General features: G+C 44.1%; 1 protein-coding gene across 2 annotated transcripts in view; it reads right to left on the bottom strand.

The window, feature by feature from the left end:
- The window catches only part of ppp2r5d (protein phosphatase 2, regulatory subunit B', delta), a 184,799-nt gene that overhangs the window by 36,463 nt on the left and 132,491 nt on the right, over positions 1–15,845 (bottom strand). For both annotated transcript variants that reach the window (XR_013576687.1, XM_078542811.1), the window contains exons 9-10: positions 6,168–6,276; positions 3,141–3,194 (exon numbers count right to left, since the gene is read on the bottom strand). Coding sequence is in view for 1 of the 2 variants with exons in the window: in XM_078542811.1 (XP_078398937.1) it covers positions 3,141–3,194; positions 6,168–6,276 (163 nt within the window). In the remaining variant the exon portion in view is untranslated. The remainder of the gene's footprint in view (positions 1–3,140; positions 3,195–6,167; positions 6,277–15,845) is intronic.

Below are 15,845 nucleotides of genomic sequence, written 5' to 3'. Positions count from 1 at the left end.
AGGGCTCGAAACGTTGACTGATTTCTTCTCCGCCGATGCTGCCAGACTTGCTGAGTTTTTCCAGGTAATTCTGTTTTTATTTAGTGTTGATGAGGGTTTGATGTGGTCTACATGGACTTTAGCAAGGTTTTTGCTAAGGTTCCTCATGGCAGACTGGTCAAGAGAGTAAGAGCCCATGGGATCCAAGGCAAAGTGGAAGCAGAGGGTGATGGTGGAGGGACATTTCTGTGACTGGAAGTCCATTTCCAGTGGGGTTCCGCAAGGCTCGGTGCTGGGGCCCTTGCTGTTTGTGGTGTATATAAATGATTTGAACTTAAAAATAGGGGATATGATCAACAAGTTTGTGGATGACACGAAAATTGGGAGGGTGGTAAATAGTGAGGAGGATAGCTGTAAACTGCAGGAGGATATCAATGGATGGGCCAGGTAGGCAGAGCAGTGGCAAGTGGAATTCAACCCAGAAAAAGTGAGACAAGTGTGAGGTAATGCACTTGGGGAGGGCTAACAATGCAAGGGATTACACTATGCATGGGACCCTGGTAAGTACTGAAGATCAGAGGGACCTTGGTGTGCATATCCACAGATCCCCGAGGGTGACAGGGCAGATAGATAAGGTGGTTAAGAAGGCATATGGGATACTTGCCTTTATTAGCTGAGGCACAGAATACAAGAGAAGGGAGGTTATGACGGAGCTGTATAAACATTGGTTACGCCACAACTGGAATTCTGCGTGCAGTTCTGGTCACCACATTATAGGAAGGATGTGATTACATTGGAGAGGGTGCAGAGGAGATTTACCAGGATGCTGCCTGGGCTGGAGGGTCTGAGCTATGAGGAAAGATTGGATAAGCTTGGGTTGTTTTGCTTGGAGCAATGAAGGTTAAGAGGAGACCTGATAGAGCTGTGTAAGGTTATGAGGGGCATAGATAGGATGGATAGGTAGGCACTTTTTCCATTAGTAGAGGGGTCGATAGCCAGGGGGCATAGATTTAACGTAAGAGATAGAAGGCTATGAGGGGAATTGAGGAAAAATTTTTTCACCCAGAGGGTGGTGGGAGTCTGAAACTCTCGTAACATTTTAGTGGTATTTAGATATTCACTTGCATTGCCACAGCATCCAAGGCTATGGGTCAAGCGCTGGAAAATGGGATTAGTGTTGTCAGATCTTTGTTGACTGGCGTGGACACGATGGGCCGAATGGCTTCCTTCTTTGCTGTAAATGTCTATGAATCTATGATTCTATGAAAACACTAAAGTTTCAGAAGAGTCATGTAAGACCTTGAAGATGCCATTAACTGTTCAATCCTGCCAGATCCAGTTGTGAATGATGGTGGGCAATTAAACAAATTACTGGAGGAGGAGGCTGCACAAATATCCCCATCCTCAATGATGGGGGAGCCCAGCACACCAGTGCAAAAAGTAAGACTAAAGCATTCGCACAATCTTCAGCCAGAAGTGCCGAGTGGATGATCCATCTCGGTCTTCTCCGGAGGTCCCCAGCATCAAAGGTGCCAGTCTTCAGCCAATTCAATTCGCTCCACGTGATAAAGAAATGGCTGAAGACACTGGATAATGCAAAGGCTATGGGCCCTGACAAAATTCCGGAAATAGTACTGAAGACGTGTGCTCCAGAACTTGCCGTTCCCCTAGCCAAGCTGTTTCAATACAGCCACAACACTGTCATCTACCCGGTAATGTGGAAAATTGCCCAGGTATGTCCTGTACACAAAAAGCAGGACAAGTCCAACCCAGCCAATTACCACCTCATCAGTTTACTCTCAGTCACCAGTAAAGTAATGGAAGAGGTCATCAACAGTGCTATCAAGCTGCATTGCTTAGCAATAAGCTGCTCACTAATGCTCGGTTTGGGTTTAGCGAGGGCCACTCAGCTCCTGACATTACAGCCTTGGTTCAAACATGGACAAAAGAGCTGAACTCCCGAGGTGAGGCGAAAGTGATTGCCCTTGACTTCAAGGCCGCATCTGACTGAGTGCGGCATCAAGGAGCCCTAGCAAAACTGGAGTCAATGGGAATCAGGGGGAAAACTCTCCACTGGTTGGAGTCATACCTAGCACAAAGGAAGATGGTTGTGGTTGTTGGAAGTCAATCATCTCGGTTCCAGGACATCGCTGCAGGAGTTCCTCGGGGCAGTGTCCTAGGCCCTACCGTTTTCAGCTGCTTCATCAATGACCTTCCTTCCACCATAACGTCAGAAGTGGGGATGTTCACTGATGACTGCACAATGTTCAGCACCATTCGTGACTCCTCAGGAACTGAAGCAGTCCATGTCAAAATGCAGTGAGACCTGGACAACGTCCAGGCTTGTGCTGACAAGTGGCAAGTAACATTTGCACCACACTAGTGCCAGGCAATGTCCATCTACAACGAGAGAGAATCTAACCATCACCGCTTGACATTCAATGGCATTATCGTCGCTGAATCCCCTGCTATCAACATCCTGGGGTTATCATTGACCAGAAATTGAACTGGACGAGCCAAGTAAAAACTATGGCTACAAGAGCAGGTCAGAGACTAGGCATCCTGCGGCAAGCAATTCACCTCCAGATTCCCCAAAGCCTGTCCACCATCTACAAGGCACAAGTCAGGAGCGTGATGGAATACTCCCCACTTGCCTGGATGAGTCTAGCTCCAACAACACTCAAGAAGCTTGACACCGTCCAGGACAAAGCAGCCCACTTGATTGGCACCACATCCACAAATATTCACTCCCTCCACCACTGACTAACAGTGACAGTAGTGTGTACCATCTACAAGATGCACTGCAGAAATTCACCAAGGCTCCTTAGTCAGCACCTTCCAAAACCACGACTGCTACCATCTCGAAGGACAAGAGCAGCAGACAGATGGCAACACCACCACCTGGAAGTTCCCCACCAAGTCACTCACCAACCTGACTTGGAAATATATCGCCGTTCCTTCACTGTCACTGGGTCAAAATCCTGGAACTCCCTCCCTAACAGTACTGTGGGTGTACCTACACCACTTGGACTGCAGCAGTTCAAGAAGGCAGCTCACCACTACCTTCTCAAGGGCAACTAGGGATGGGCAATAAATGTTGGTCTGGCCAGCGACATCCACATCCCATTAACGAATAAAAAATCAAATTGCTTTGTACTCACCGGCTCTGTCAGGCTGCTGTCTTTCTCAAGGAATTGCACCACACAGTAGGCCAGCTGCAGAAACAGAAAGGAGACTATGGTCCTTAAGCACACTACAATAAACAACTTGAAGCCTGAGTGATGCAGACATAAGGGCACTGGTTTTTCACTTCTGGGAACTGGTTTCAAATCTAGTTCAGGCTGCTGGGATGAAACTACAGCTCACATTTTAATGTCGTAAAACATCCCAAAGCACTTTACAGAGTGTATCAAACAAAATTCAACATTAAATACAGGGGCAGAGTTGACCATTTAGCTCCTTGAGCCTATTCCATGCCATTCAATGAGACCATAGCTGATCTGTGATCTATTAATTCTCAGACTGCGTGTGCTGGTTCTAGGCTACCCAACCAGCAGAAATATTTTCTCTGTATCCACCCTATTTGTTCCCTTAATATCTTGAAAACTTAGATCAAATCACCCCTTAACCACCTAAATGCCTTGGAATACAAGCCTAGCTTGTTGAATCACACATCATAATTTAACACTTAGAATGTTATCGTTCTGGTAAACCTACGCTACACTGCCTTCAATGCCAATATAATCTTCCTAAGGTGCTCAGAACTGCTCACAGTAACTCCAGGTATGGTCTAACCTGGGCTTTGTATAGCTGAAATATGACTTAGTTATATTCTAGACCTTTAGATATAAAGGCCAGCATTTCATTAGCCTTCTAGATTATTTTCTGTACATGTTCAGGACATTTTAATGATCTGTGTACATGGAGGTACCCTGTTTCCAGTTTTTCACTGTTTATAATGTACCTTGTTCTATCCTTTTTAGGTTCAAAGTAGATGACCTCTCATTTGTCTGTACTGAAATCCATTTGCCACAGTTTTGCCCATTCACTTAATCTATTAATCTCTCTTTGTAATTTTGTGCTTCCATCTACACTGCTCACAATCCCATCTTTGAGCTGTCGGAAAATTTGGATATGTGGTTTTTCATTCTATACAAGTTGTTGTTAAATATAGTGAACAGTTGAGACCCTACTACAGATCCTTGCAGAACACCACTAGTCACGTCCTAGCAATTAGACTACCTGCCCAAAATCAACTCCAAAGGTAAGAGTGCAGGAGCAGGAAGATAAGACATTGCAGGTGAATCTCTGGAGCTGCCTGTTGCATGGGCTCAAAGCTACAAACTGCCTTTTGTCTGAAAATCTCATTTAGAGAAAACGGATGCTATAAAAATGCAAGAATGTCACATTGTTACTATAAAGGTGAGATAAAGTAAGACAAGTTTACTCTGCATTTGCCTCGATATATTTGACTTGGTTTCCTGGTGCAGACAATGGGCTCGTTCCAAGAACAGTGTTCCATTAGCCAGCTCAAGAAACCCACACCATGACCGTATTGAATGGCAGAGCAACGTCAACAAGCTGAATGGCCCTCTCCTGTTCCTATGTTCCTACACTTTGGTGAATACAAAATTCAAATAGTTATTCACAGGGTTACCAATCTTAGCCAGACTCCCGTGAAAGGTCACTGAAGAGGGAGAAGGCATGGAAAATTAGGGGAACAGGACAGAATTGATAGCAGTGGCCTAAGAAGTGGGCCATGTACCCATCAACAAGCAATATTTAGCGCAAAAGGCCAATTTATTTTGAAACTTCCACTGATGTTCAAACGTACTGGGCTATTGATAGTAAACTTTCACTGACTTGTAATTTGCACTGAGTTCAAACCACCACTTCGATTACAAGGTTGCCCATGTAAAAGCAGGGTTTTTCTGTAATCCTGTAGAAGGATCTCATCTTTGCTACCTGATATATCCCATCACAATGCCAGCAAAGTTATTAAGAACTATGCAATTGTTCCCAAATTTATGGCACTGGGGCCTGTTACATAATTTCTGAAACTGTCCATAACCATTTAAGTGATGGAGAAGAACAACAATAAATAAAACTGACAGCTTACAAAATGGTGGGACAGTCATTCCCCCTTCACTGTACTCAAGACGTGACTTCTCACTACAAGTAATGAAGATACGAGACAGCAAAATGTAAGAATAAAACTGAAGCTTGCCAACATGAAAAACTAAATGTTGGGAACCAGGGAAAGGAAATGCTGGAAAGGAGAAAAAAAAGTCAATGTTGTGGGTGTTGGTTCTTGGAAAGATGGCACCTAGAAACAATGAACTCTCTAGCTCTCATCACATCTCAACACATTGACTGCTTATTTCTAACATTTTGGATTAAAAAAAAGAATTGAACAGCAGTTCCACTGGAAGAGTCAGTCACATTTACTGGCAGCTAATTTAACAGTTGAGTTATTTTCCCCAGTCAGTTGTATAAAAGGAACTAAAAATGGAATGCAACCTCCAATGACATATAGATGCAGGGAGCAATCTGCAAGACTCAACTATTAATAAGGAACAGCACAAAGTTGAGAAGAAGTGCTGAGCCAGGAGAGGGCATTCCCTCAAAATCTGATAGCAGCTAGAAGGTGAATGTGGGACGATACAGTACTGTTTCTCTATGAAAAACCAGGAATTTGGCATTCCTCAAGTCCCAGTCAATGAAAGTCTGCAAGCCACTAACCAGACACTGGTAACCATTTGCAGTGAGTTCAATACTCTCTTTATACTTTTGGGTTGGCTGTTAGAATAAAACCCTGTCGAGGCCCCCAGCATGAACTGCTCGAGGTACCAAAACTCCCTTTGCTCAAAAGGACCACACCAGCATATCCAGCTGAATGGATCACCACCACCACCCATCCCCTTCCCCCAAATCAACCCAAAGTCACAAATCCCATCCCCCCCTAAACCAGCTTCTATTTCGCTTCTTTTCTATTTTTCCTTAGTTCTGTTGAAGAGTCATACGGACTCGAAACGTTAACTGTATTCCTCTCCGCAGTTGCTGTCAGACCTGCTGAGTTTTTCCAGGTATTTTTGTTTTTGTGTCACAAATCAGTCCTTAGGAGCATCACCATCATATAAAAACACATGTTGCAGGATTGCGTCCCTATGAGATGAAATATTCCTTACCTGTGGATGGTAGACGCTGAGACTTTTCACTTTGTGCAATGGCAGTAATACTCTGATCAGGAACATTTTATGCTCTTCTTTCAAAGGTAATGCAAACCCATTGATGATACTGGGCAAGGAAAGAGGAGAGTCCAGAGAAATTAAAAACTTGACAATTAACAGAAATATTCAAAATTCCACTGCCTGTAAAATTATTCATTGAGTTTTGACTTTACGGTATCGTTTTGAGCTCTTTTGGAGATTTTTTTTTGTCTAGCTATTCCCATAGAGGCCCCCTTGTTCACCTTCTACTGTCCAGGTAGTATTAAAACAATGATAGTCAAGTTATTGATTAATCATGATTCAACACTAGCAAGTGGTGTACGACAGACCCAGAAATGGTGCATGGAAAACCCCTGTGTTAAAGGAACCATAGGTCCAAAGTCACCTGTTCCTCTGAACGTGTCATATCAATATATAAACCGTGCACAGATGTAGATTAAAGACCTCTCAAATAATCAGATAAAAGAGTTTATTGCAAGGGGGGACAGAGGCATAGTTATAATGTCACTAGACTAGTAATCCAGAGGCCCAGGCAAATGTTCTGGGGGACACGGGTTCGAATTCGACCACGGCAGCTGATGGAATTTAAATTCAATTAATAAATCTGGAATTGAAAGTCTCAGTAATGGTGACCATGAAACCATCATCGATTGTCGTAAAAACCCATCTTGTTCATTGATGTCCTTTAGGGGAGGAAATCTGCCATCTTTTCCTGGTCTGGCCTACATGTGACTCCAGACCCACAACAATGTGGTTGACTCTTAACAGCCCTCCGAAGTAGCCAAGCAAGCCACTCAGTTCAAGGGCAATTAGGGAAGGGCAACAAATGCTGGCCTGGCTAGTGAGGCTCACATTCCATGAAAGAATAAAGAAAAAGATCTTTCCTTTTGGTGTTCCACATGGTAAATTTCACTTCCCATTTTTCTAAAAGGTGCTGACTCTTGTCACGATTGCCTACAGCCCTCCACTGCCTCACCCAGGTAGCTGTGCTATATTGGAGGCCAGCAGGAAATTGACAACCAACCTGTATATGCCTGTGCACAGTCCAGTAAGAGATACTGAGGCAGAAATCCTGGTAAATATCGCCTCCAGCCCTGACACCCACCAGCTCACCAAGGATCAGACCTGGCTTATATCTGGATTGTATGACTCAGAAGTATGCACTTAAAAACAGTCAACAATGAACCAACACACGGACATCAGTTTATCAACTACATTTTTCTAAGTAGATGAAATGAGATTTTCCCCCCAGACATAAGAAATAGGAGGAGCAGGCCATTAGGTCCTATGGGACTGTTCCGTCATTCAGTATGATCATGGTTAGTTTTCTATCTCACCTCTGCCTTCCTGCACTACCCTAAATTCCTTAATATCTAAAAATCTATTGATTTCCATTTTAAATATGCTCAATGTCTGAGCATTCACAACTCTCTGGGGTATAGAATTCCAAAGAATCACAACCCTTTGAGTGAAGGAATTTCTCATCTCAGAAAATTCCCATTAAATCGATTTGCACAAGAGCAGTTTGCGCCAGAGTGATTGAACACATAATCATCACAGAATCACAGTGCAGAAGAGGCACTTTGGCCCATCGAGTCTGCACTGACACGTGAGAAACACTGAGTCATACCCAGCAGTTCCTCAGAAAAGTTTTTGAGCAAATAATTTAGGCATGCGCTGGGTATAAATCCTGGTACTCCCTCCCTAACAGCACTGTGGGTGTACCTACACCACATGGACTACAGCGCCACCTTCTCAAGGGCAATTAGGAGAGGGCAATAAATTCTGGCCCAGCCAGCAAAGCCCACATCCCGTGAATGAATAAAAAAAAAAATCAAGTGTTAAGGGCATTCTAAAGATGGTTCAGGTTGTTGGAGGTCAATCATCTCAGTCCCAAAATATCACTGCAGGAGGGTAATGTCCTTTGAGTCAAACATCTTCAGCTGCTTCATCAATGACCTTCCTCGCCATAAGGTCAGAAATGAGGATGTTTGCTGGCCGCACAGTGTTCAGTACCATATGCAACGCCTCAGATACTGAAGCAGTCCATGCCAATATGCAGCTAGACCTGGACAACATTCAGACTTGGGCTGATAAGAGGCAAGAAACATTCATGGCACAAGTGTCAAGCAATGACCATCTCCAACAGGAGAGAATCTAACCATCTCTCCATGACATTCAATAGCAATATCATTGTTGAATGCCCCTTAATCAACGTTCAGTGGTGAACCACTGGACTAGCCACATAAATCCCGTGACTACAAAAGCAAGTCAGAAACTGGGTATTTTGTGATGAGTGACTCACCTCTGGACTCCCCAAAGCTGTTCATCATCTATAAGGCATACGTCAGGTCTGATGGAGTCCTCTCCACTTGCCTGCTCGAGTGTAGTTCCAACAACATTCAAGACACCATCCAGAAAAATGCAGCCCAATTGATCAGCACACATTCACCACTGTAAACATTCAATCCCTTTACCACTGACACACCATGGTACATAATGCACTGCAGCAAATCACCAGGGCTCCTTTGATAGCACCTTCCAAATCTGTGACCTCTACCACCTGTCATGGCCACAGCCGATGTTAATTGCTGCACAAACCAAATCCCAGGGGGAAACTTGGCTTACGGCTCACACCCCTTTTTTTGTATTCTGCAAACGAGAAGAAAATGTACTGATCTCAGCAGCAAGGAGTCAGTAACACTTCTGGGATTTTAAAAATTAAAAGTAAAAGTTTTATTTACAAGAAAAGAAAACTTAAGCACAGGAGATTACAGTTGAATAATTAAAGTTAGTCTTACAAAACATTCTCCCAAAAGACTCCCTAATTGGTCAGACCCACAGGTAAACACCTTTCAGGCAACACTCCCTTATAGATGTTTAACTATAAAAATCCAGTAATATTACCCAAGGCAAACAGCACGACTCCTTTAACTCTTTCACTCTGCTGTGGAAATTCAAAACTTCAGGACAAGACTGCTGGATGCAGCCTAAGACTTGCCTGGCTTGATTAAATGGTTGATTCAAACTGCATCTTCTCCCAGTGCAGAGCGACAGCTAACAGCTACCAATAGCTTAAACAACTACCCTAAGCTCTCCACAGTAACTCTAAAATACATTCCCCTCCCCCCCCACCTTTCATCTCAGGTTCCATTGTTCTCGCACCTCTTTGAAACTCAAATCCTTCCAAATATAACATCTTTCATGTCTCTATTTTGTCTTGCTTTCAGGTCAATAAGATATAATATCCCCTCTTCTGTTTACCTATGGAAATCCTGCAAGATACAGACATGTTTCTTGTCACCTCTGACTTCCCTTTGATATTCAAACAAACTTTCAACTTTTCTAAAAATGCAAACATTAGATCTAAAATATTCACTCGTACCTCAAACCTAACACCCCTATCCTTTTCATGTTTTAAACCCCCCAGACGATCTGTCTCTTATAAACTTTTGCCCAGCTTAATTAAATCATTTACACACAGACACCTAGCCTTCTTTACAGAATAACACAATATTCCCCCAAAATATCAACAACAAAAAAATCAATTTCTCACATGTCTAAGATAAGGGTAATAGGTACCACCACCTGCAAGTTCCCCTCCGTGTCACACACCATCCCAGCGTAGAAATGTATCGCTATTCCTTCACAGTCGTTGGGTCAAAGTCCCCGATAGCTAACAGCACTGTGGGAGTACCTTCACCACATGGAGTGATTCACCATTATCTTCTCAAGGGCAACTGATTATGTGCAATAAATAATGATTCTTTCCAGTAACACCCGCATTCCAAGAATTAATAAATTCATTATTTTTTAAAGATACACCATCTTTCTGATGATCGCCTCTTTTAAGTGGACATAAAAATCTATGGCACTATTCAAAGAGCAGGAGAATTTTCCCAGTGTCATGGCCAACACTTACCCCTTAATCAATACCATTAAAGTCAAGTGCTCAGAAGTTTATGGGACTGCAGTTTGCGCAAAATGGCTACAGCATTTGCTAACAAAACAACAGTGACTCCAGTTTGAAAACATTATTTGTTGTTTGCAAAATGCTTCGTACCTGTGGACATGAAAGGCACTAAATGACTGCAAGTTTTTGCTTTTAAGAGGCAGGAACCAGTCTTAACTAGGTTAACAGGAGAACGTATGGATCTGTGCAGTGTTAGCTGGTCTTATCTGGGACAGTATCTGGTGACAGCATATCGAAGTCAGACTGAGGAAAATAACCATCCAGGATTCCTGCTCCTGATTACAACCAATTGCTGCCCTCACCCCCTATCCTGCCCCCACCATTACTGGAAAGGAATTGTGTGCACAAGGTTAGGTTCAGCTAGGCTATCCTCTCCCGTGGCTGAATAAGTTACCAATGCTTGTCTAGGTCTGAACAATACCCTCCTTCCTCCAGATCAAGAGGAGGAGAGGAAAGGAAGAAACCAGCTGTAAGGGAAGCAAGCCAACCCACACTCTTATCCTCTAACAGCAGACTTAAAAGAGCTGTTGGTAGAGGCCTTTAAATAGGTTGCCTGCCTCGACCCTTATGGTTTTAATGTCTGGAGGCATTTGTGAAAAGCAAAACTGTTCTTCTAAATACAACTGTACTCTCTTCCAATGCAAGGTAAGAACATGGCATAGGGAAAGTGTGAAACTCTTTAATTATGAAATCAGAATTCTGCAGCACAGAAGGAAGCCATTTGGCCCATCATACCTGTGCTAATTCTTTGAAAGCCCTATCTAATTAGTCCCATGCTCTTTCCCAACAGCTCTGTAATTTTCTTTCCCTGATCAGCTATTTATCCGATGCTCCACTGAAAGGTATTATTGAATCTGCTTCCACCGCTTTTTTTGGGCAGCTCATAACATCTCATTACATCATGCTTTCCCTCTCATGTCACCTCTGTTCTTTTGCCAATTATATTAAAACTGTGCCCAGTAGTTACTGATCTTTCTGCCACTAAAACAGTTTATCCTTGTTTATTCTATCAAAACCCTTCAAAAGGTTTAACACCTCTATCAAATCACTCTTGCTCTCCAGAACAGCAGAGGAGCTTTGAATCACAGCTTTGAGCATCCTCAAGACCTGGACTCCAGACAGGGGCAAAGCGAATGTCTGGGCGCAGCCTGGGTCCAGACAGGCTCACAATGAATGCTTGGGCGCAGCCGGCTGTCCAGACAGAGTCACAATGAATGTCTGGGTGTAGCTGGGAGTCCAGACAGGGTCACAGTGAACGTCTGGGTGCAGCTGCGGGTCCAGACAGGCTCACAGTGAATGTCTGGCTGTGGCCTGGGACCCAGACAGCTGCACAGTGAACGTCTGGCCACAGAACCCCTTCACTAACAGCACTGTGGGTGTGCCTGCACCACATGGACTGCTCAAGAAGGCAGCTCACCATCTGAAGGAAATTAGGGATGGATAATAAATGCTGGCTTAGCCAGCAACGCCCATATCCCATGAATGATTTTTTAAAAATTACACATGTATAGTTCTAAATGAAATCTCCAAAGATTCATAATGTTTTCCTTTTGCTTCTGCAAAGCTTCATAAGATTTTTCCCCAGGTGATAAGTTCTACAAAGGTGAAAAATGACTCAGTCCACTGGGACACAGGACATTGCTGCAGGAATTCTGTGCAGCAGTGTCAATGTCCTTGGCACAACCATCTTCAGCTGTTTCATGCACAGTGCAAGTAATGGTAATGGAGAGACGCTTTTTTCTTGGATTGGCAATTGGATATTGAATGAGAAGGATTTGCAGCTGGGAAACTCAAACCAAACTTCACATCAACATCTGACAGAGTCACTCGGTTCACCAGGACATGAATATTATCAGCCTTTGGCCATGGAAAACAGCTGAGAGTGAGGTGAGAGCAGCGGGAAACTGAAAACAGTGCCAAAGGCGTGAGTCCATTTTAAAACAACGATCAGAGGGGAGAGAGCAGCGGACGATTGAAAACAGCGTGATAGGTGTGAGTGCATTTTCGAACAGTGTGGAGAGAGAGGCAAGAGCAGCAGGGGATTGAAAAGAGCATGAGAGGTGAGAGTCCATTTTAAAACAGTGGAGAGAGAGCCTAGAACAGCGAGAGATTGAAAACAGAGCAAGAGATGACAGTGCATTTTAAAACACCGCAGAGAGATAGGCAAGACCAGCGAGAGATTGAAAACAGCGTGAGAGGCGAGAGTGCATTTTAAAACAGTGCGGAAAGAGGCAAGAGCAGCAGGCGATTGAATACAGCGCAAGAGGAGAGAGTCCATATGAAAATAGTGTGCAGAGCGAAGCGAGAGCAGCAGGCGATTGAATACAGTGCATGAGGCGAGAATCCATTTTAAAACAGCGTGGAGAGAAGCGAGAGCAGCAGGAGAGTGAAAACAGCGTGGGTGGTGAGTAGCGATGAGTGTCCATTTTAAAACAGCGTGAAGAGAGGCAAGAGCAGTGGGAAAGTGAAAACAGCGTGAGTGGCGAGAGTCCATTTTAAAACAGCACAGAGAGAGGTGAGAGCAGCAGGAGAGTGAAAACAGCGTGAGAGGCGAGAGTCCATTTTGAAACAGCAGAGAAAGAGGCTATATCACAGAGATCGAAAACAGCGTGAGAGGCAACAGTCCATTTCAAAACAGTGTGGAGAGAGGCGAGGGATTGAAAACAGCGCAAGAGACAAGAGTGCATTTTAAAACAGCACTGAGAGTGCGAGAGGAGGCAGTGGGAGAGTGAAAACAGCACGAGAGTCGAGGGTCCATTTTAAATTAGCGGAGAGAGGGTCGAGAGTAGCGGGAAAGTGAAAATAGCGCAAAAGGCAAGATTCCATTTAAAAATAGTGCGGAGTGCAAGCGACAGCAGAGAGAGATTGAATTGAGCGCCAGAGGCGAGAGTTCATTATAGAACAGTGTGGAGAGAGGCAACAGCAGCGGAAGATTGGAAACAGTGCGAAAGGTTGGAGAGCACTTTAAAACAGCAGAGAGAGAGAGAGGCGAGAGCTGCGAAAAATTGAGATCAGTGTGAGAGGCGAGAGTCCATTTTAAAACAGTGGAGGGAAAGGCTCGACCAGCGAGAGATTGAAAACAGCGCGAGAGGAAGGAGTGCATTTTAAAACAGTGTGGAGGGAGGCGAGAACAGCTAGCGATTGAAAAGAGCACAAGCAGCGAGAATCCATTTTAAAACAGTGCTGAGAGAGAGGCGAGAGCAGCCAGAGATTGAAAACAACGCAGAGAGAGAGGCAACAGCAGCGAGAGACTGAAAATGTGAGTGGCAAGAGTCCATTTTAAAAGAGGGGGGAGAGAGAGGGAGAAGAGAGCAGCGGGAGATTAAAAACAGCACTGGCAGCGAAAGTCCATTTTAAAACAGTGTATAGAGAGAGAGGCAAGGGCAGAGAGAGACTGAAAACAGCGCGAGAGGCGAGAGTGCATTTTAAAACAGTGCTGAGAGATAGGTGAGAGCAGCAGGAGGGAGAAAACAGCACGGAGAGAGGCGAGGGCAGCGGGAGATTGAAAACAGTGCAAGAGGCGAAAATCCATTTTGAAACTGGAGGGGGTGCAGAGGAGATTCATCAGGATGTTGCCTGGGATGAAACATTTAAGTTATGAAGAGAGGTTGGATAGACTTGGGTTGTTTTCGTTGGAGCAGAGAAGACTGAGGGGCCACCTGATCGAGGTGTACAAGATTATGAGGGGCATGGACAGGGTGGATAGGGAGCAGCTGTTCCCCTTAGTTGAAGGGTCAGTCACAAGGGGAAATAAGTTCAAGGTGAGGGGCAGGAGGTTTAGGGGGGATGTGAGGAAAAACTTTTTTACCCAGAGGGTGGTGACGGTCTGGAATACGCTGCCTGAGAGGGTGGTGGAGGTGGGTTGCCTCACATCCTTTAAGTACCCGGATGAGCATTGGCACGTCATAACATTCAAGGCTATGGGCCAAGTGCTGGTAAATGGGATTAGGTAGGTAGGTCAGGTGTTTCTCACGTGTCGGTGCAGATGCGATGGGCCGAAGGGCCTCTTCTGCACTGTGTGTGTGATTCTGTGAAGTATTTAAAACGGAAGAGAGTAGCTAAAGTGAGCGTTGGTCCCTTTGAAACAGAGACAGGAGCAATTATCATGGGGAATGAGAAAATGGTGGAGGCATTGAACAGATATTTTGTGTCTGTCTTTACAGTATAGAACACAAGTTCTAGAACAGGAATAGACGATAACCTAGGGGCTAAAAAGTGAGGAAATTAGGGAAATTATTATCAGCAGAGGCTAAAGTACTGGAGAAACTTAACAGACTAAAATCTGACAAATCCCTGTAACCTGATGATCTACACCCTAGGATTCTAAAAGTGATAGCTGCAGAGATAGTGGATGCACTAGCTATGATTTTCCAAAATTCCTTAGATTCGGGAACAGTCCCACTAGACTGGAGGTTGGCAAATGTTACACCACTTTTCAAGAAAGGAGGAAGAGAGAAAACAGTGAACTAGAGAGCAGTTAGCCTAACATCTGTTGTTGGGAAAATGCTGGAATCTATTCTTAAGGAAGTCTTAACAATGCACTTAGCAAAGCATTGTATGATTAGAACAAGTCAACTAGTAGAGCAAATACAGGGGAACCAGTAGATGTAGTTTACCTGGATTTCCAAAAAGCATTTGATAAGGTACCGCACATAAGGTTAATAGGCAAAATAAGGGCTAATGGAATTGGCAGTAATATATCAGCATGGACAGAAGTTTGGTTAATGGATGGAAAGCAGAGAGTGAACAGGGCTTTTTCAAGTTGGCAGACAGTAAATAGGGGAGTGCTGCAAGATTGGGGCCTCAGCTATTTGCAATCTATGTTAATGACTTAGATGAAGGGACAGAGAGTAATGTATTAAAGTTTGCTGATGATACCAACCTAGGTGGAGAGGTAAGCTGTGAGGAGGCCACAGAGAGACCATAAAGGGTAGGCAACAATATGGCTGATGGGAGTATAACACAGGGAAGTGTGAAGTTATTTATTCATTTTGGTCGTAAGAGTGAAAAAAGCAGAATATTTTTAAAAAGATGAGAAACTTGTAAATGTTGATGTTCAAAGAGACCAGGGTGTGCTGATACAAGGGACGCAGAAAGTTAGCATGCAGGTGCAGCAAGCAACTATGGAGGCAAATGGCATGTTGGCCTTTACTGCAAGGGACTGGAGCACAAGACTGAAGACCACATCTTTGGTGAGACCACATCTGGAGTAGTGTGTGCCATTTTGGTCTCCGCATTTAAGAAATGATATGCTTGCATTGGAGGCAGTACAGCAAAGGTACACTAAATTGGTCCCTGGGCTGAGGGGGTTGTCCTATGATGAGAGGCTGAGAAAATTGGGCTTAAATTCTCTGGAGTTTAGAAGAATGAGGGGCAAAATTCTGAAGGGGTTTGATAGGGTGGATGCTGAAAGATTGTCTCTGTTGGTCAGGGAATCTGAAACATGGGGGCACCGGTCTCAGGATAAGGGGCTGATCATTTAGAACTGAGATGAGGAGAAATTTCTTCACTCAAAGGGTGGTGAATCTTTGGAATTCATTACCCCAGGGGGCTGTAGATGCTCCATCATTGAATAGATTTAACACAGAGACAGACAGATTTTTGATCTCTCGTGGAATTAAGGGAATTGAGCTGGTAAGTCTTTCTCTTTAATTTCTCTTTAA

The sequence above is a fragment of the Cetorhinus maximus genome, chromosome 5, assembly GCF_964194155.1.
Source record: "Cetorhinus maximus chromosome 5, sCetMax3.hap1.1, whole genome shotgun sequence".
Classification (NCBI taxonomy): domain Eukaryota; kingdom Metazoa; phylum Chordata; class Chondrichthyes; order Lamniformes; family Cetorhinidae; genus Cetorhinus; species Cetorhinus maximus.
Note: the sequence above shows the minus strand (reverse complement) of the source record. Positions and strands in the feature narration are given on the sequence as shown.